Below are 20,712 nucleotides of genomic sequence, written 5' to 3' on the forward strand. Positions count from 1 at the left end.
GGCTGGTAACCCCACCCAGGCCGCCAGTGTGCCCTTCCACTCGGCAAAATCAGTGGGCCCACGTGAAGGGGGGAAGACCGCAGGTGAGGACAGGCAAAGAGGGCTAGGCCCAAGTATTGTGCATCACTCACCCTGTAACTACAACCCAAGGAAGGAGCCACACAGCAGCGGCCCAGCTGCAGGAAGACTATGCTTTGAAAAACAAGGTCCCCCTGTAACCAATATGCCACTATTTGGCTACCTTAAGAGAGTTTTGGACTTCAGTGGCCTGAGAACAACGAATTTAGTAAGGTGGTCCTGATAAACCATTACGAATTTGTAATCTCCATCTGGTTGCGATTGCAAGTAAATGAGATCAACCTGACATCTGGAATTTAGCTCCTTGAACAGCATTGGCTTCACTACTATTCCTTTGTTCTGACCTTTTTGCTTTTGTAAACAAGGCTCACACAAACTGATATAAATTGAGACATCTCTGTATGCTATATTACAGAACTTTGACTTCAAGCATTTTATCATTCGGTCCTGTCCACCATGGCCAGTCATTACATGAGCTTCAAGCAGAATATCATACAGTTCTTCATCATAAACATAGTATTTAATCTTACTTGCTTCAGTTACAGGTTGTATTAATTTGGTTATGCCTTTCACTTCCAGCACTTCCTATCGCTTCAAAAACTTGTAGTAGTTGCCATTCCTCCTTTGTCCAGGTTTTAATGATTTAGCATTGCTGATAAGTGACTCGTACTTTGCTCTGTCCATGAAGACAGAATTATACCTGAGATTTCCCCATTCCACTCTAAGATGTTCGTAGAACTTCACTGATTCAACCACAGCTGCACTGATGTGAACTGTAACTGCAGTACTGTCAACCACAGCTGCACTACTGTCAACCACAGCTGCACTACTGTCAACCACAGCTGCACTACTGTCAACCACAGCTGCACTACTGTCAACCACAGCTGCACTACTGTCAACCACAGCTGCACTACCGTCAACCACAGCTGCACTACCGTCAACCACAACTGCACTACCGTCAACCACAACTGCACTACCGTCAACCACAACTGCACTACCGTCAACCATAACTGCACTACCGTCAACCATAACTGCACTACTGTCAACCATAACTGCACTACCGTCAACCATAACTGCACTACCGTCAACCATAACTGCACTACTGTCAACCACAACTGCACTACTGTCAACCACAACTGCACTACTGTCAACCACAACTGCACTACTGTCAACCACAACTGCACTACTGTATAACATAATAATGAGCTGATGACAATTACATTCATGCTGATGCGTGGTAACATTGTTGGACACACCGTTAATAAGCCGAGAGCAGCAGTGGTACACCTTCACTAATGGATAATATGCTTTGTTCACGTCGCCTAGCTGAGTACAGTGATGGTTCACCTTCACTAGTGGATGCGTTTTTTTCACTTTATGGTACACTGTCACTGATCATTTTAGTGATGGTATATATCCATTAGGGAAGGTTTGCCTTCCCTAATCTTCCACTTCCACTATGACATATACACTAGAGGTGTAGCAGAGAGGGCTGTGAGATGATGTCAGCCAATTGCACACTGTCTGACCCCTCTGCAGGACGACAACGCAATGGCAGCACCCTCTACACGAAAAGGACATAAGCGCCGGCCGCACCACCTGGCTGCAGCCCAGTTCTGTGAGTTCTACAGCAGTGAGTTCAAGAATAGCATCAAGACTAGTCATTTCACTTCTACTATGTAGCATTTTCTATACTGAAGAGCTTTCTTATTTTGTCTGTCACCCTTTGCTTGTGACATATCGGTATTTCACAAAGTTAAGAATTGCAATAATTTCCTTTTGTAATATACTTAATTAATATGATTTCCTTGAACTATTGTCTAGCGATCCGAGAAAGCAGGTTTCCTAGGCACCCCATATTCGACGCGTAGGCAGGATACCATATTTACAAATTAAATTAGGTACAGAAACTAGTCAATGTATAGTACAGGTTTCTGTACTGTTGCGCAAAAATTTAGATTGTTTACTGCACCTGCTGTTGGAGACTGTAACGAAATTATGACTATTCCTGAAAATATTTTCATCTGCGTGTAGGTACAACATTTAACTGCTTTTGACAGCATGAAGATTCTAATATTTATTTTTAAAATCCATAAAACAGACACATGATAAAGATATCTGCAGTTATTTCTGTACTTTTTGAAAGAAACTGAACACAACAAAGGACCATTTCTCTACAACATGAAAAAAAAGGGGAGATAAAGTTCATAATGAGTAAAAATGGAAGAATTTTTGATAAATGAAAGGAACAAAATATTCAACGATTAGCACAAAATGTCAATACTCAAAGAGAAAGTCGTTCATACACTGCTGAACTTGGTACTAATTGCTTCACAATTGTAGATAATTTTTTAAATAGTCAATTCTCATGAGCAGTTTTTTGAGGAGAGCTAAAAGCTATTAGCATTTCTCTCTGTTTTGTTTGATGACACGAAAGTACCTGCACCTATAAAGAGCATGCAAGCTTCCTCATTTAACTTTTAGTGACAAATACTAACCTTTTCACCAGGGCACTGATCTCATTCATATAATGGTTGTAGTGTAGCAATGAAACAAGTAAGCCTATACATTTATAATTTCCTGAAAGCAAACCTTACACAAGATAACAACAAAATACAACTTAATAATACATGTAAGTTTTCACTGAGATTAGACTCCACTAAGGGAGACGGAGGTACAAGAGGTTGCACAATTGCTTCAAATAGACATTTACACAACTGTGGATAATTGTGCCTAAATAAGAAACTAGGAATGGTACTGCCACAGATAAGCTGCTTCTAAACTGCAAATCACACATCATGCACTATCATTACATACAGTTTCCTTAAAATAGCAGCAACAATGATCTTACAAAGACAACCTACCTCAGTCGCTTGTTTTCCTCCTTTAACGAGGCAGCTTCTTTCTCTAAGCTTGGAAATGCAAGTAGTTTCTGTTCTTGAGACTTTGCAAATGCTAGTGTCTCTTGATATGATTCCTGCTCCCTTTGTAAATCCTAAAATTGAAGTCCATAAATTAGCTGGATGATTAAACCCAAAAATAGATGGATCTTGTTGGTATAGGTATTAGCCGAACAATTGCAACAGTACCTTTATTTTACTATTAGCAAGCTGCAAATTATCTTCTGCATTTTTTAGTTTATTTTGCATATTTTTAAACTCTTGCAGTTTCTCCTCTAAACTGGTATTTCTCTCCGACATATCAGCAATTTGCTGTTTTGTATTTTTCAGTTCATGCTTCAGCTGCATCATTTGTCGCTCATTAGCTTTAATATTGGCTTGTACATCAAATTCAAACTGTGAACAATACACATGTATCACTTTCATGATAGGTTGTTTGGGCATTAAACTTTACAAAAATATTGTTTCTTAATATAATACCTTGAGAATAATAATAATGTACCAGTGCAGAGAGCAATTCTTTAGCGTCTAACCACTACATTTATAATGAAAAATATATAGACAACAGTGTGTATGAAACTGCATTGCACATGTGATAAGCTTCGCTTACAGCGTTATCATTTTGGACAAACAGAAGAAAGATTACAGATACTCCACCTACATCAAGCACCAGCTTCAGAACAGTAGTTTGATCGAGTGAGGAGCTAGAAGAAATTGGCTGTGATCTTTAAAGAACAATTCCATCATTCACATCCAGTAATGAAAATCTAAATAAGAATGGCTGAAGCCTGCAACCCCTAACACAATTTTTGTGCAAGGATAACACTACATCATAAATACTTTTACAATAGTGAACACAGGAGATTGAAATAAGATATGCTTCAAGATATTAACTATCAAACACTACACTTAGATTAGATTAGATTAGATTTACTTTCATTCCAATTGATCCATAGTGAGGACTATATGTTCTGCTGCTCTAAACAGACAGACATGTGAATGTATGTTGTAAGTAGTTTGGTGAGTTACCAAATAATAATTTTTCTGGACTTACCAAATTACTTATATTTTTTAATATCTGATAAGAGTAAAGGAACAAGTTGTCAATTCACGTTTATCTGCACAAAAACTATGGCTGTGGCAGCAACAGCTGGGCAATACCATTCTGGATACATTCACACTGTCTGTTTGCTTAAGAGGGAGGTAATAATACTTATCACTTTTCTGTCCACTGTGACAGCTAGTTAAGGACATTCTGTCATGAAAAATAAATAAGCTGTGGAGAGAAGCAATGCAAACAATAAAACCAAATCATTACCAGCTGCAAGCATTGTATGCAACTGATTGGACAACTGCCCCACAGTAGAAGAGCATTGTGACAATGGTAGACAGTATAGAAAGTGGGATCAAGCTCATTCTCTGGTTGGTTGTTGCTACACTTACTGTCATGTAAACAATTAGCTGCCAATCACTTTGTTGTTCTGATACAGGTATAATACTAGTTAAATATAGCTATCAGCGATCGCTTTGCACAATATATTGTAATGATCAGGATAGAGCCAGGTAACAGAATTAGTAACTTAATTTGTATCTGCAAATGGCTGCATCTTGACCATTTACAGATGAGATTGCAGAATACCATACAATATTTAGTTTAGTAACTTGAGTACATATGTAACACCTCTGCACTACATAAGCTGAAAGTTTCTACATGAAACCATATGTGATCATTATTTATATTGAATGATCACTTACTTAAGGATTTGAAATGCTTGACTGATATAAGTGAAAGTCAAATTACATGAAGAACAATGAACGTAATTTATCTTCTAGTACTGTAATTAAGTGTGTCATTATTCCCCATGAACTACTGATTATTTATGACAAATTTCATGAGACAAAATAAGATGTCGGACAAAAAAAAAAAAAAAAATAGTCACCCCTACAAGCAATCACACCAATAATGCATAACTGTTTTGTAATTGTATTAATGTTGTGATGAATACAGCCTAAAGATTTCTTCACGTACACCCAAACCAGCTGAAGATTGTCAGATCCCACACAGATACCAAACTATAGGGATGATGATGGCAACGTTTCCTCTACTGTTTCAAACTGTCTCAGACTTTTCCACACTATATGTGACAATGATTTTACCTGCCTGTAAATCGGGCTCTATCTTTTCTCAGGTACATTTAAAATCTTTTGCACTGAAGCAATTAATTATACTTAAACTGTATGATTCAAACCAAGTTTCTAGGTATTTTTTCTCTCACATTACTTTAGAAAATCTACAACTGAATCACCACACTCATAGTTTGCTCATCTGGTCTGACAGATGGCATAAAAAATAATCAGAATGCCTCACAATCAAAGTCTTGCAGGAAGTATCTATATACAGTCACAAGTGCTTGCTTCTGTGTCCTGATCTTTGCAAATTTTACTTATTTCAATTTTCCTAAATTGCTGACCTGCCTTTATATAAGTGGTAACAACTCCTTTTCTATATTTAATCTACAAAATGAATATCCTACTGTATAATAACTTACCGTAAAATGGGGCGACTTTGTGACTGGTGGGGTGATTTTGTGACAAGGGATCGAGTTTTCGTATTTTAAATCTCGCGCCGCGACCGTTCGTCTCAGGAAAGAGCTGAACCACGCATTTCGTTTGTCAGACATGCCACGCCACGTAGCGGCAGCAGGGTGAAGCTTCTGCACACGCATAGTTCCTTCCGATACCGTTGCTTAGAAACGCTGTTATTTACGTTTTCGTAAAACGAGGGAAACTTTATATTGTGAAAACGTTTATGTTAAGGACGCAACTAAAACAGGTATGTACATTTGTTTGTTAATATGTTGGGCAAATTATTGTAGAATATCGATTAAATCAAGCCATGTTTGTTGAACATATGAGACAAAAACTGAAATGCACGCACTTTGTGTGGCGACTTTGTGACACCCCAACTTGTCACAAAGTCACCCCACCATGGTTTTAGGTTATATTTTATCACGTTTTTTTGTCTTTCAAGCACTGAAAAGAAGATGAGGTCTTATAAAAAGAAGTTGGGTGCAAGAGCCTATAGAAATTACTCTCCAGAGATGTTAGATGAAGCCGTTAAATTGGTTTTAACAAAGAAAATGACCCTGCGAGCAGCATCTGAAAGATTAGTGGCAGTTCTTTAATTTTTCATACACTGTCACACAGGAAGTAAACGTTTTATTGGATACTGTAAGGCTAAAATAGACGTTTAGATGACCATCTGTTTGGCGTTTTTAAGCAAATTCTTCTGCTTGAATAGGGAGCAAAATACAGCTATGTACACCAGGAAGGTACCTACATTCCTTTATTTTGTTACAAACTTTACTGTCATAAAACGGGTTTTTACACCAATTTGCAACTTCTGGCATTTGTAAAGGAAGCATTTATGCAAATTTTAAACCTACCTTCGTAAAATTCTGATATTTTTGGCATTTTTTCTATTAAACATCTTTTAAAAGGTATGGTATTTTTTTTCTGAGTTATACCATACTGGTATATATGTTTTATACGTTCGTGGTATATATGTTTTATACGTTCTTTCTCTCTGCTTTTAGGTTCAATATTCATCGAAACACATTGTGGAACAAAACCAAAGAGATAAAACGTTTGACCACCTCAAACTCAGAGACAGTCAAACCTAAAAGACAGCATGGGGGTCAACCTATTTTTACAAAAGAAGAAGAGGATACATTTGTTGCTCATTCCATTGCAATGGCATCTTATGGTTTCCCAATGACATTACTTGATTTGTGCTGTGTCGTCAAATCATATCTAGATCGAACCGGAAGAAAAGTTCCCGTGTTTGGAAATGGAAACTTTCCTGGGAGAGAGTGGGCCATGTCATTTATGAAGCGGCATAAGTATGTTCTCTCCGAACGTGTCGCCAAAAATATCACATATGCAAGAGCTGCGACTAATACTGAAGTGATTGACTCATATTTTGAGCATTTAGAGAAGGAGTTAGAGGGTATTCCGCCAGAAAAAATTTGGAATTACGACGAAACGAACGTCCAGGACGATCCGGGAAGCAAAAAAGTGTTGGTCGGAAGAGGAGCAAAATATCCAGAGCGGATACAAAATTGTTCCAAAGCGTGTACTTCGATTATGGTCTGTGGGAACGCCGCAGGACAGTTGGCTCCACTATACGTAAATTACAAGGCCGAGAACATGTGGTCGACCTGGACCGAAAATGGACCTGAAGGAGCCCGCTACAATCGTACTAAATCTGGATGGTTTGATCACCAAGTGTTTGAGGACTGGTTCATCAATCTTATGCTCCCTATACTGAAACAACAAGATGGCCAAAAAGTTCTTATTGGCGATAATTTGATTTCACATATTAACCTAGAGGTTATTCGACTCTGCGAAAAGTATGGGATAAAATTTATCGCACTCCCACCAAATGCGACACATCTACTGCAACCGCTAGATGTTGCCATATTCAGAGTTCTAAAACTGATTTGGCGTGAAATTTTGTCAGATTGGAAGCAATCGACATCTGGTAGCCGGTGCACATCAGTTCCAAAAGATGAACTGCCTGGTCTGTTAAAGAAAATGATGGACAAGCTGCAGGAGAACATCATAAAAAATCTCCAGTCAGGATTTAGGAAGACTGGGATTTTTTCGCTTAACAAAATGGAAGTCCTCCAAAGACTCCCGAAGGCCGTCTTGGAAGAGAGCCTACAGTCCTTATCAGGAGTGGTTGGTGAGATCTTCATAGAAGAACTGCAGAAGAAGAGAGAAGAGGTTACAGGATGCCGGGCCCCCAAGAGAAGGAGAAGGCTCACTGTTCCAGCAGGCAGAAGTATCTCCAGTGCCGAAATCGAAGCCAGTAGGGCGGAACAGCCGAAAGGGAAGAACACAAAAGCCAGCACTTCCTCCAGACCCAGCGGATCCAAGGAAAAGGCTATACTGGCAGGTGAGATGTCTGAAGAAAGCTCTTCAGATGAAGACAACAGCAGAGAGAGGAACTGGATGGATGAAGATCCCAGTGACCCCGACGTGCTGGATGAATCTTTCAGCTGTTTGGAGGATTCAGAACCTGAAATGTCTCCCACAAAAGTGATTCCAAATGATAAAGACGTCTTGGGAATCGACAGCATGGCTCCTGAAAAAAACGTTTTCAAAGTGGATGATTTTGTAGTGGTGAACTTTGAAGGGAAACTTTTTCCAGGAAGGGTGACTGAAGAAAAAAAAGAGGGCTACATTGTCAGCGTTATGGAGAGAACCAAGATGTTCTGGAAGTGGCCTACTAAAGAAGATGCTATTCTGTACTCCAAAGAAGAAGTTTTGTACACTATCGACCCCCCAAGACCGGTAGGAAAGCGAGGGTTCTTTGAGGTGAAAAATCTAGATTAGGGAGCTCCTTTTTCATCACTTGTAAAAATGATGTAGCTCTACCAAAGCATCAAACACATGTACATTGATTAAATATACTTTTTGATAGGTCAAAATTGTGACATTATTTTTTTCCCATACTTTGTAACCCAAAAACAATGTTGTCACAAAGTCACCCCACAGGGTTGGGTGACTTTGTGACAGAGTTTTCCCTTTATATAGTCGTTCATAAAGAAGTTACAAATTTTTTGAAGACATAATCTTGTAAAGGAAGGTTGTAGCTATCTTATGATGCCATCCGTTTCAGTTTATGTTAAAAATTGATCAGTGTACGAGTGAAAACATGCAAAACTTGCCACAAAGTCGCCCCATTTTACGGTATGCTTAACTTCCTTATCCCAGTGGTTATATAGTGTTCAGGCAGGCACAAGGTATTATTATGCATTCGTGATCTTTAGGTCATTTACCTTATTTAATTCCATGATATTCTCATGAAATAAGCTAATGCTAAATCTGAGGAATTTCTTACAAAATAAGTAGAAATTTTCTATAATTGAAATTCCCATGTACAATTGTATGTATAAGGAGAAAACTGAAAAGAAAAGTCACATATGCCTTTGCAAATGACAATATTTTTACAAACTGGACATTCTCCTGCCTTGTGTCTGACTAATGGGGTTAACAATTTTCCGCATTTTATGTAATGTGGTTTCTCATTCCTCCCACCACTTCACTATCCACTGCCAAAAGATACACCAGGCGATTCTCCTAAATACTGAAGAGCTGTGAGTATTTTTTAATAACTTCTTTTATTTTCCTATTCTCTAATTAGTCATGATACAACACTGAACTTACCTCTTGTATCTTATCCTTTAGTTCTTTGTTTTCACTCTTCAGTGAATTATTACTTCTCTCTAAATTATTCACCTTAGTATTCATGCTCTTTTTATATTCTGAGTACTCTTCCATGGCTTCTTCTTCCCGCATTCGAATGGCTTCAAGGTGATTTTCCAGTTCTAGAATCTAAAACAAATTGTTGTAGAGGGAATGGGTATTATTTCGAAGACAACTGAAAAAATACATCAAATAATCAATCAAGAAATCCCCTACAAAAACAGTGTGTAGAAAAATCCATTTTCAGCCACAAACAGCAATTTCCAAGACTAATATCAAGATGAATATTGTTTCATTAACACTAACAAGAATTTACACCATGCAGAAAAGCTGTCAAAGGGTGTGAAGAAACTCTGAAATATGTATAGTGATATTCATACTATTCAATCATGACAAGCAACAAATACACTTCTCTTTACTTACAACTGTGTTGATGCTGATAAATCAACAGTGCACATTCTAGATCATTTTATGTTACTGGTTTTCAATTTTGTCACTGTGCAATTCTACATCATTTGTGTCCCTTCTTGTTTTCAGTCTTCCATCCATTGGTTAATTTCATTCTGGCCTATATTGTGCTAATCTTTTCATCTCTACTTCAACATCCTCAATCTGTTGTACACAACACCATTTTTGTCTTGTTTTATTAAATATTTTCCAACTACTAGTTTTCCCAATGCCAAGTTGGTTGAGCCAGCTACGTGTGAAGGGTGTGACTACTGGTTTACAGGAGCATCAAAGTTAGAAGGGTAGAAGAGCACTTACAAGAAATTACATTAGATTGGAGATGAAATCGCATTTGCATTTCATACATTTGCTGGACATGAATTCCCAGCAGCTACTGAATGCAAAGGCTACTGCTTGTTGTACATGTAGAGTCAAGTAAGCAATAATGAAGCCTGTTCATTTGTTCATACATCACCAACAATTCTTTTTGTCAACTTAAGAGACCACTGGCCTTACTCATGGAATGGAAGGAAGGAAGAAAGGATGGGGTTTAACATCCTATGAATAACATGGTATTTAGAGATAGAGCTGGAGTTTGGAATGGACAAGGATGGGAAAGGAATGTATGTCCTTTTCGAAGAAACTACCAGCATTTGCCTTAAGTTATTTACCATCAGTTCTTTGATTACACAACTGGCAGCCAAATACTGGAAAGAGTCACTCCTGTCGAACATCTAGGAACCTGCTGCTACAGAAATTTGAAGTTGAACAACAATAGTAAAACTAGTCATTGGTAATTCAGATGACCGATAGATTCTGTGCAACTGAGATTCACCTACAAAGAAGGTAGCTTATGAAACCCTCCTTTGACAGATTACTGATCACTTTTTATCAGTCATGGAACCATGCATGGTAGGGTGAACAGAAGAGAATGAAAAAGGCACAAATGAGAGCAGCATGTTTCATCACATGTTTATTTAGAAAGTATGAGAATATCAAGGAGATGTTCATCCATCACTAGGGGCAGATGCTACAAGAGAGGCGTTGTGGGTTATGTAAATGTTTACTACTAAAATTCTGAGATTCCAGCTACATATTACCTAATTCCAAAAATATCTTTTGAAAGAACTGTAACTGTAAAATCTAAGAAACTCAAGCTCATTCTTTCTGTGTATCATTCAAAAATGGGTTGACATTTATGACTTATCTCTTGTGTGCTGGGATCCACACTTCTGACTGCCATACATTGCTATATCTTTTGCATTACTGCCTGGCATATGAGAGAGGTGAGCTCATAGTGATGTTCCACACCTACTGTAATGACATCTGGCTTTCAGTCATACCTCTTGTCTGACGCTTTTCTGTTGCATCTCCTCAATTCACTGACACCACCACTTTAATTCCTCTGTTGTCATGACATCCTTCATCAGACTACTTCTGTGACATCTTTCAATAAGTGTGAGATTTTGTCGGCCTTTGTCATACTCAGTTTAACTATGTGTTGTTTCCCAATGAGATTGACCCTGTTCTTCAAATGTTGTTCTTCTATGTGGACTTGCTGCTGATTGTTGCATTCTGCCTGGAATTAGCTCCAGCTATTGAGCCTCTCTTCAGTGCTTATGAAGCACTGCTGGACTGTACCATCCAAGTAAAAGCAAACATTTGCCAAGCACATCATGTCACCCCACTTATTGTATTTGGTGGCTCAGTCGAATCCTTAAAGCCATTTCATCGGGCCCTGACCAATGCCTCAGGAAAACACTAATAGCTGACTTACCACTGTTTTGGAATCAGTATGCCTTCTGAATGTACGAATCTTAGGAGCGATGTAATGCTTGTATTTCAATTCCTGTCCGTGTAGATGATGTCTCTTGTATTGCCTAATTGGAGCTACAGTGTAGCAGAATTTTTGAAGTATCCAGTGTGTCCATCAATTTCATGTCGAAACCACAATCAAGTCAAAAACCAAAGACAGGATCATCAATGAAGTACAACACTTAGAACTGGAACGATGTTTAGTACTGACACTAACGTACAGCCATGACAGAACTAAGTGCAATTATTTATACAAATGTCAAATATTCCAGAATTAACACATAATATGAACAAAAAATGTTTTAAGAACATTCCAGAAGAAGTAAGTCTTAAATAACAAATAATTGTGAAAAGTGAAACAACAAACAAGTGAACTGCAGCATGCCAAACAGCAATGGTAACCATTACACTAGACTGTGTGCGCCATAGCTCAGGACAGTATCGGACTTTACATGTGAATGAACTGAAGACTTCTTAGCAAATAGAGTTCAGTACATTTTTTCCAATGACAGGAGACTTTATGGTGAGAAAGCCATCTTAGAGGTTTGACAAGACTGTTGTCACAATGTACATAAATGATCTGGCAGATAATGTCAGTAACTCAAATTGTTCACAGACCGTATAACTGTACACAAGGAGGTGCAATTACAAAATCTTAATTCTTCACTCTTTTCTGGTGATCCGCTGGCATCTTCACATCAAGTATTTTGTTGGATATCAGTGTTGTTCATGCACAATTTTTCGACAACATGTCAGTTGTTCTGCGATATATCAGTGGTGTCTATGCACAATAGTTTGACAACATGACCTACCTTCCTCAGATATTATCAGAGACTACCTGTCAAGAGGAACAGGTCCAGTATTTACAGCTACTGTCTTCCCCCTCCACTGACAGATCTATGTGCTCCACGTGCAGTTTGTTACCACCAGAATCATCCTGACATTTTCCGTTATCAGTCCAGCGTGCCTGGCAGCAATCTAATTTTCTGTTGTCAGAATGGTGCACCTGGTGCTCTGTCTGGGGTTTGGTCCCCACATCCACATGTTCAGTTATTTTTGTTGAGTTCTCCTGCTGTGACCATTGTGTTTTGAGCAACTCCAGTGCAGGATCCCAGGCTTGCTGAATTGTGTCATGAGCAGGGCTCTCTTGAAGACAACAGGCATGCTTGAAAGGGTCATCAAACAACAATCAGGAGTGCCAGTTCCACCAAGATTGTATGGAATGCCTAAGGTACACAAAAGTGGTTGCACCACTACACCCAATTGTCAGCAACATTGGCACATCATGCAATTTATTTGAAGACACTACTCTGCCCATATATGGGCGAAATGGATTCACCACATCCACAACTCTTAGGACTTCATATATCACCTCAAGCAACTACATACCACGGAATCTGATACAATGGTTAGTTTTAATTGGTCTCCCTGTATAACATAGTACAACAACAAGATTCACTGGAACTTATTGCAGAGAAATTAGATGATTCCGTAGTGGACCTGTTCAGGCATATACTGCCTTCAATGGTTGCAGCAGTAGAACTCAACAAAAAGAAGAACTGAGGAAGTGGACATAAAGAATGAACCCCAGACAGAACACCAGCTGCACCTTACTGTTCTCAGTAAATGATGGAACTGTCCACTCAAATCAAAGTCTCTAGTAGCATCTGATGATGCTGAGTCATACATTCAAAATACAAGGGAGGATCGGAAAGTAACTCGCAATAACTTTTTTCTCACGTGGTATTGCAGCTGGAATGTTGAAATTTCATGATGATATAGTTTGATGTTTGCACTACAGGGGGAATTTTGTTTTCATGTGAATCTCTAGTGAGAGAAACCTGAACTACGAAACAAACATGGCACGCATGTCACTGTCCTCAACTTGTGAAGAGCAGCGAAGTGTAGTTTGATATTTGTGGATCAAAAGGCATAAACCAAGCGAAACTGACATGTAAATGTGTGGTGTGTATGAGGATAACCGTATAGACTGTAGCAATGTCACCAGGTGGTGTGCATTCTTCCCTAAGCGCCGTACGAACCTTATTGGTTTATGATGCTCTAGGTGGCTGGTAACAGCTGCAACCTCACAGAATGTCAGAGCCACTGAGGCAGCAATTTTGAAAGACTAGCACGTGCAACTGCAGACCTTACCACAGCAGTTCAGCATTTCCTATGGTGCACTGTACGATATTGCTCAAGACTCACTGAAATTTCGTAAAGTTAGTGCTTGGTGGGTGCCTAAGAAACTGACAGACAACCAAAAGGGCAAGCGAATGATGACAAGTTTGGATCACTTAACGCATTAGGCCACAGAAGGGCACGACTTTCTGAAAGGAACTGTCACTGATGATGAGTCGTGGGCATACCACTACATGCGTGAAACCATGCAGACCTTTAAGGGTTGTAAACAGGATGCTTCCCCCGATAGGAAGAAGATTCTAAGTGACTCAACCTGCTAGGAAAGTGCTTGAGAGTGTTATGGGATATGCATGCTGTGTTATTGGTGGGCTTTGCTGAACACAGGATCACTGTGAATGCTGCAGCCTACGATAAAACTTTGGTTCAGATGCGTTGTGCCCTTTGTAATAAATGCCACAACATTAATGCTGATGGTGTCAAACTTCTTCACAACAATGCTCATCTCCCGTGTTGCTGCACCCGTTTGTGAGAAAAATCGTCAAATTTGTGTGGGAGATCTCCAGCATTCACCATACAGTCCGGTCCTGGCACTGTTGGACTAACAAATGTTTTGGTTCCACGAAGAAATTCCTGGCCAGCCAACACTTTGCAACAGATACAGAAGTGAAATCAGTAGTCCACAGATGGCTATACTCCAACAATGGACTTCTATGAAAACGGCATATTGAAATTAGTATCATAATGGGAGAAATGTGTTGAGAATGTGGGTGATGACGTAGATGTAGACAAAAGTAGGTAAAGGATGAGAGGTCACTTGCGACTTTTTTTTGTTTTGTTACCTATTACCATTTTTGGTAGTAAAATTACTGTGCGTTACTTTCCAATTCTTCTTGTATTATGCGTGGGTAATACTGATAGCTGGTAGAACACCTCGCACTTTCAAGGTGTCAATACGAAAATTGCTGCAAATCGTAGAAAGACCATCAAATTGTCAAAATTTGGATTAATGACTGACAGGTTCCACAAATATAATAAAATACAGGGTGTCCAAAAAAGAATGACCCAATTTTAAATAGAATTATTTATTATGAAGAAGGGCTTAACACCAACAAATTGCATATTAAATTACTCAGAAAAGACAGAAGTTTATAAAAATCCATCATAAATGTTCAATATGTCCTCCACTGGCTGCACAGACGACATCTAGCCAATAGCCAAAATCATCCCAGGCTGAGGGTAAGGTGTCTTCTGTCACTGAAGCTCCAGCAGCTGATATTCTGGTTTTTAGCTCATCAATGTCACAAGGTAAGGGAGGAACTTAAAACACATTGTTTAACATATCCCTACAGGATGAAAACACATGGTATTAAGGCAGGGGGCCTAGGAGGCCAAGAGTGTAAAGCCTGGTCTTGCGGTCCTGTACGCCCTATTCAACATTAAGGCACGTTGGCACTGAGGAAACTGCGCACGCTGTAGTGCCAGTGCAATGGTGCTCCATCTAGCAGATAAATGAAATTATCAGAGTCACGACACTTACACTCAAATGCTCGTCGGATTTGTTCCATGGTTTGTTCAGGAACACATGGCCGGCCAGGACTTTTGCCATTACAGAGGCACCCTGTTTCTTCAAACTGCTTATACCACTGTTTAATGTTTTTGGTGATGGTGGTTTAGCAAGAAATCGAATATGAAACACCCACTGAACTGCGATCACTGATTGAGTATGACTAAATTCAATAACAAAAAATGCCTTCTGTTGCGTGGATGCCATATTGTGCGAGACTGGCTGCATGCTCCAGGTCAGCGCTCGTAGCGACATCTAGCAGATTTTTTCTGAAACTCTAGACCATGCTGATTACATCTAATGCCGTTTCAGTTACCTAGTGACATTTGTCTCAATATTATTACAAGTTAAAATTCGTTCTTTTCGGGACACCCTGTATAACAAAGTATACAAATAACCAAAGGACTTGAAAGTGAGCAATCACTGAAATTAGTTACAGCTGTCAAAATTTAGGTACAACTGTAAAACATCTAGATGTATCCACGGAATGCAGTTTACAGTTGAATGGTCATTGCTCATCAACCTAAGATTCTTACCAAGATGGATTAAAGGGAGAAGACAGAGAAAATTCAAATAACTTTGCAGTATGCCACACATTTAATGAAACAGAGAACTGCCATTGGTCTACATAATGTAATGTACTATAAGTACCAAAAGAAGTACAGACAAAACCTGAAAATATCACAAGTGCATAGACCTATGTAAAATAGTCAAGAGAGAAGTTTCTACATGCTGCAATATGAAAACCGGAAATGAAATGTGTTCTAAGTGTGAAATCTGACTTTTGTCAGGAGAATGAAAAAGCAAAGTAGCTCTGTTTGAACATAAACGATTTGTATCCAAAAAAAATTAAGAAGTTGTTTTCTTTTACTACAGGATTCTGCTGCTCGCTGTATCACTCCAAAAACAATGACGCAAAGTATGTAATAAATACTTTATTAAGAATATTCTACATGCCATACCTGGAAATTGTTTTGTTTTAGAGTGCAAAAACAACTAGGGTCACATGCTCCCACTCAGAACCATAGAACAGGAAGACAAAAAAAGGAGATAAAACAACTATGCATTAAGCCCAATCAATGGGAGGAAAGGCAGCTAAAAACAGGGACTTGGAAAAAGGCCCATAAAATACACCATAAAGAAATGTCCTTCACCGTATTAATACAACAGATACACTCAGATGGCAAACATAAATAAGAATGTTAAGCGATTTAAAAAAAAAAAAAATGCATTCTGTCAGGAAAACAGCAAACAGTCAAAGGTTGTGGGTAATGAGCACGAAGTGGTGGGGGAGTACCACTTACAAGTGGTGATGGATAAAAAGACAGTGCCCAATACACAACCTACCTAAAATAATCTCCTCACAGCAAGAGGGCCGAAAGGAAGTCGTCTAAATCGCTGTGATAGGCTTCATTCTCTGAAGCTTCTTTCCATGAAGGGAGTACCAGTGGTGATGTCAAAGTGACACAACCTGCCGACAAATGGCAACACAAAGATCATCGAAGGGAATGGAAGAACTAACGGGCCAAGGCACGAGGACTACAGCCTTGGCAGCAGTGTCAACGGCCTCATTTCCCATCATACCAACGTGACCATGAACCGAGACAAACATCACAGTGGCTCCATCAACAGTGAGCAAGTGACAGCTTTTCAGGACCCGTTGCACTAAAGGATGGATGGTGTACAACACAGTGGCTCTGAAGGGCACTGACGCAATTGGAAAGCCTGTGTCACCAGATCTACTGCATAGCCTGATACAAGGCGAAGAGCTCTGATGTAAATACTAAGCAGTGTTCCAGATGCCAATACAGAAAATCTTAGGTGCCAATGATGAAGGCACACCTGACACCACAGTCAGTCCGAGAGCCATTAGTGTACAGAAAGGTATTATCATGAAACTTATAGTGATGGAGCAAGGTTGGAGTAGTGTCCTTAGTAAGTGGATAAGGCCAAGGTGAACATGGGCTGCCGCACGAAGCCAAGGTGGTGAGGGTTTCTTACCCGCTGGGAAAGTGGCAAGCATGAAGTTAAGCTGCCGGAGCAAGAGCTGAAAGCAAACTCCATGAGGTAACGAAGAAAAGGAACATGCCCCATACTGGTGATCTAAGGAGTACATCGAAGAAGGAGGAGTAGGATTGGTGACCAGGCATGACAGACAAACAGCACGAGTATCTGCTAAGGAGCAAGTCATGGTGGTATGACAGCAATAGTTCGGCAGCTTCTGAATACAGACTCTCAACCGGGCTAGTGTAAAAGGAGACAATGGCCAAGTGGATGCCACAATGGTTGATAATATTGAGACGGCGTAAAGAGGGACGAATGTGCAGATGCATGCATGGAACATCCATAGTCTAGTTTCAAATGGACAAAGGACCAGTATAAACACAGGAGGGTGGGCCAATCTGTGCCCCAGGAAGTACCGCTGAGGACACGTATGAAATTGAGGGCTGTGTACAGCAGGCAGCCAGGTAAGACACGTGGGAAGACCAAGAAACTTTCCTGTCGAGCATGAGCCCCAGGAATTTCATAGTTCCAGGCCCAAGAAGTAAAGACAGTGGAAGAAACCAATTGTGCTGCCAAAAATTCATACAAACTGTTTTGTCAGTGGAAAAATGAAAGCTATTGTTAATGCTCCATGAGTAAAGCCAATCGAGACATTGTTGAAGATGCTGCTCAAGAAGACAAGTCCATGGAGAACTGCAACAGATCACAAAATTGTCAACAAAAAGGGAGCCAGAGATGCCCAGTGGGAGACAGGCCTTAATATGGTTAATGGTGATAACAAAGAGGCTGACGCTCAGGACGGAACCTTGAGACACACTGTTTTCCTGGATAAAGGTGTCCACCAATGCAGAACCCACAAATACCTTGAAAACACGGTCTTTTGAAAATTCCTGAAAGAAACGGGGCGTACGACCATGGAAGCTCCATGTGTAGAGACTATGGAGGATACCAGTCCTTCACAGGTATCGCAGGCTTTCTCCAAATCAGAAAACACGGCCACAGCCTGGTATTTCTACAGAAAACCATTCGTGACATGGGTTGACAAAACGACAAGATGGTCAACTGCAGAACGGTGCGCTCGAAATCCACACTGTGCAGTGGTTAGTAAATTGTGAGACTCGAGCCACCACACCAGCCAGGCTTTTGCAAACAAAGCTGTTGAGAGAAATGGGGTGATAAGTAGAAGGAAGGTGTTTGTCCTTACCGGACTCAGGTATGGCTATGACAGTGCCTTCATGCCAGCGCCTGGGAAATATGTCCTCTGCCCAGATGTAATTGTATGTACGAAGAAGAAAGTGTTTGCCTGCAAGAGAAAGGTTCTGCAACATCTGAATGTGAACATTGTCCAGTCCAGGGGCGGAGGGTTGGGCCGAAGTGGGAGCATGATCTAAGTGCCTCATACTAAAGGCGGAATTGTAGCACTAATGATTCAGAGAAGAGAAGGGTATCACCCAAGCCACCTCCACTCGTTTCTGATGGAGGGAGGCAGGTTGATAGTGGGTGGAGCTCGATATCTCCACAAAATAGCAGCCCAAGGTATTTGAGATAATAGTAAGGTCCACTATGACATCAGCTACTATTGTCAGGCCAGAAATTTGAGAATGGATCTCAGTTCCAGAGAACCATTGGAGGTTGGCCCACATGATGGAAGAGGGAGTGGAACGGTTCAAAGCACTAGTAAAGGAAATCCAGCTAGCTTTTTTGCTATCTGAAAGAATGTGACAACACTGTACACACGACTGTTTATAACAAACACAGTTAGCCATTGGTAGTATGACAGTTAAAAATGTGGAGAGAATGTCTCCGAGCGCAAATTGCACCTCAGTCCACCAAGGGATCGGGACAGGGAGTGGTAAAGAGGAAGTGCAAAGAATGGAAATTTTGCGGTGGGAAAGATAATGTTTGTTAGATATTCTGGTTGGTCATCACAACTGGGAAAATGTTGTTCATCAAAGGTCAACAGGGAGGAGTAAAGCTTCCAGTTGGCCCTAAAAAGCTGCTTTTTAGGTGTGCACATAGGTGGAGTACGAGTCAACAACTGGATAGCACACCGGAAATGGTCGCTCGAGTATGTGTCCAAAATAACGAACCACTCGAGACAATGGGCAAGCTGGGCAGTGCAGAAGGAGAGGTCCAAATGGGAATAGATGTGCATGGAGTCTAAAAGAAACATGGGTACTCCCATGTTAAGGCAGATGAGGTTATGTTGATTGAGAAGGTCAGCCAAGAGAGCACCTCTCTGACAAGTTCTAGGAGAGCCCCAAAGGGGATGGTGTGCATCCAAGTCACTGAGCAGCAGAAAGGGGTGACAGAGTTGCCCAAAAAGCTGGAGGAGGTCCGCCCTGGTAACACTAAATGACACAGGGATGTAAACAGTACCTAGGGAAAAGGTGAAGTGAGGAAGGAAAATTCGGACTGCCAGGTGGCCAGGGAGACGGTTTGACTATGAATGTCATCCTGGATGAGCAGCACGACTCCCCCATTAGATGGAACGCTGTCCTTGGGGGAGGGGGGGGGGGGGGGGTCAAAGCAGACCAGGAAGAAATCCAAGAGCACAAGGTTGTCACTAGGATGCAAGTTTGTTTCCTGGAGGCAGAGACAAAGCGGATGCTGCAATTCCAAGGGCAGCCATCCTCTTTGTTGGATCAAAGGCCACAAACATTGCATTGGAGGAGAGCCATGACGAGGAAAGGGGAGGAGCAAAAAAATGAAGGGGTGTCACCTCCATGGCTGTTGAGTGCCAGCCTTCCAAGACTCACTGCTACAGGGTGCAGAGGCTGAGAATTCTGCTCCATGGGATCTACAGAGGCCTCAGCATTCTCCTTCTGTCAGTCTGCGGAGTCCAGGGCACAAAATGGTTGGCAGTGTGCACTGGTGACACGGAGGTCGGCTGTCAAGCATATCATGTGGTGACACCACTGAAGAGGATCTGCAATCAGTGAAGGAGAAGACCGTTTGCCTTTGTTTGATTTCTTGGAGCCTTTATGGTTGGCAGAGGAAGACTCAGATTTGTTTGACTAGAGGGACATAAGAAGTCTTTGCGGGAATACTCCTTCTGCCCTTTCCAGCCTGCCAGTTGTGTAGCAGATGACTTCACCCCGTAAGGTGAACGTTTGGTGGCTGGTTGCACAGCTGGAGGAGGAGACAGGGATGCTACCATGACACTGGACAATCTTACAGTTGCGGTGCTGAATTTGAGGTCACAGGTTGCATATTTGGCCGGGTGTTGACAGGGCATTCAAGTGTGTTTGTAACAATGACACTGGCAGCAGCACAATGGGTTTGGAATGTACGATCAGACTGTGGTAACTTTTTAACCAGCTTTGATCTCTGATGGGAACACCCCTCTATCAAAAGTGAGAAAAAAAAGTGTGTGGACACAACTGATCCATCTACCTTTTTTATCACCTGATGGACTGCAATAACAACCTGATGAGAGGGGTACGTTTGGATTTCTGTCTCAGTCAGACCATCAAGCAGCCTAGTGTA

At 40.7% G+C, this 20,712-nt stretch overlaps 1 protein-coding gene across 1 annotated transcript in view; it reads right to left on the reverse strand.

Annotated features, from left to right (window-relative positions):
* The window catches only part of LOC126095273 (mitotic spindle assembly checkpoint protein MAD1), a 108,040-nt gene that overhangs the window by 71,970 nt on the left and 15,358 nt on the right, over positions 1-20,712 (reverse strand). Inside the window, exons 3-5 of the mRNA XM_049910031.1 lie at positions 9,213-9,380; positions 3,168-3,374; positions 2,943-3,073 (exon numbers count right to left, since the gene is read on the reverse strand). Coding sequence (XP_049765988.1) covers positions 2,943-3,073; positions 3,168-3,374; positions 9,213-9,380 — 506 coding nt within the window. The remainder of the gene's footprint in view (positions 1-2,942; positions 3,074-3,167; positions 3,375-9,212; positions 9,381-20,712) is intronic.

This window comes from Schistocerca cancellata, chromosome 8, assembly GCF_023864275.1.
Source record: "Schistocerca cancellata isolate TAMUIC-IGC-003103 chromosome 8, iqSchCanc2.1, whole genome shotgun sequence".
Taxonomy (NCBI): Eukaryota; Metazoa; Arthropoda; class Insecta; order Orthoptera; family Acrididae; genus Schistocerca; species Schistocerca cancellata.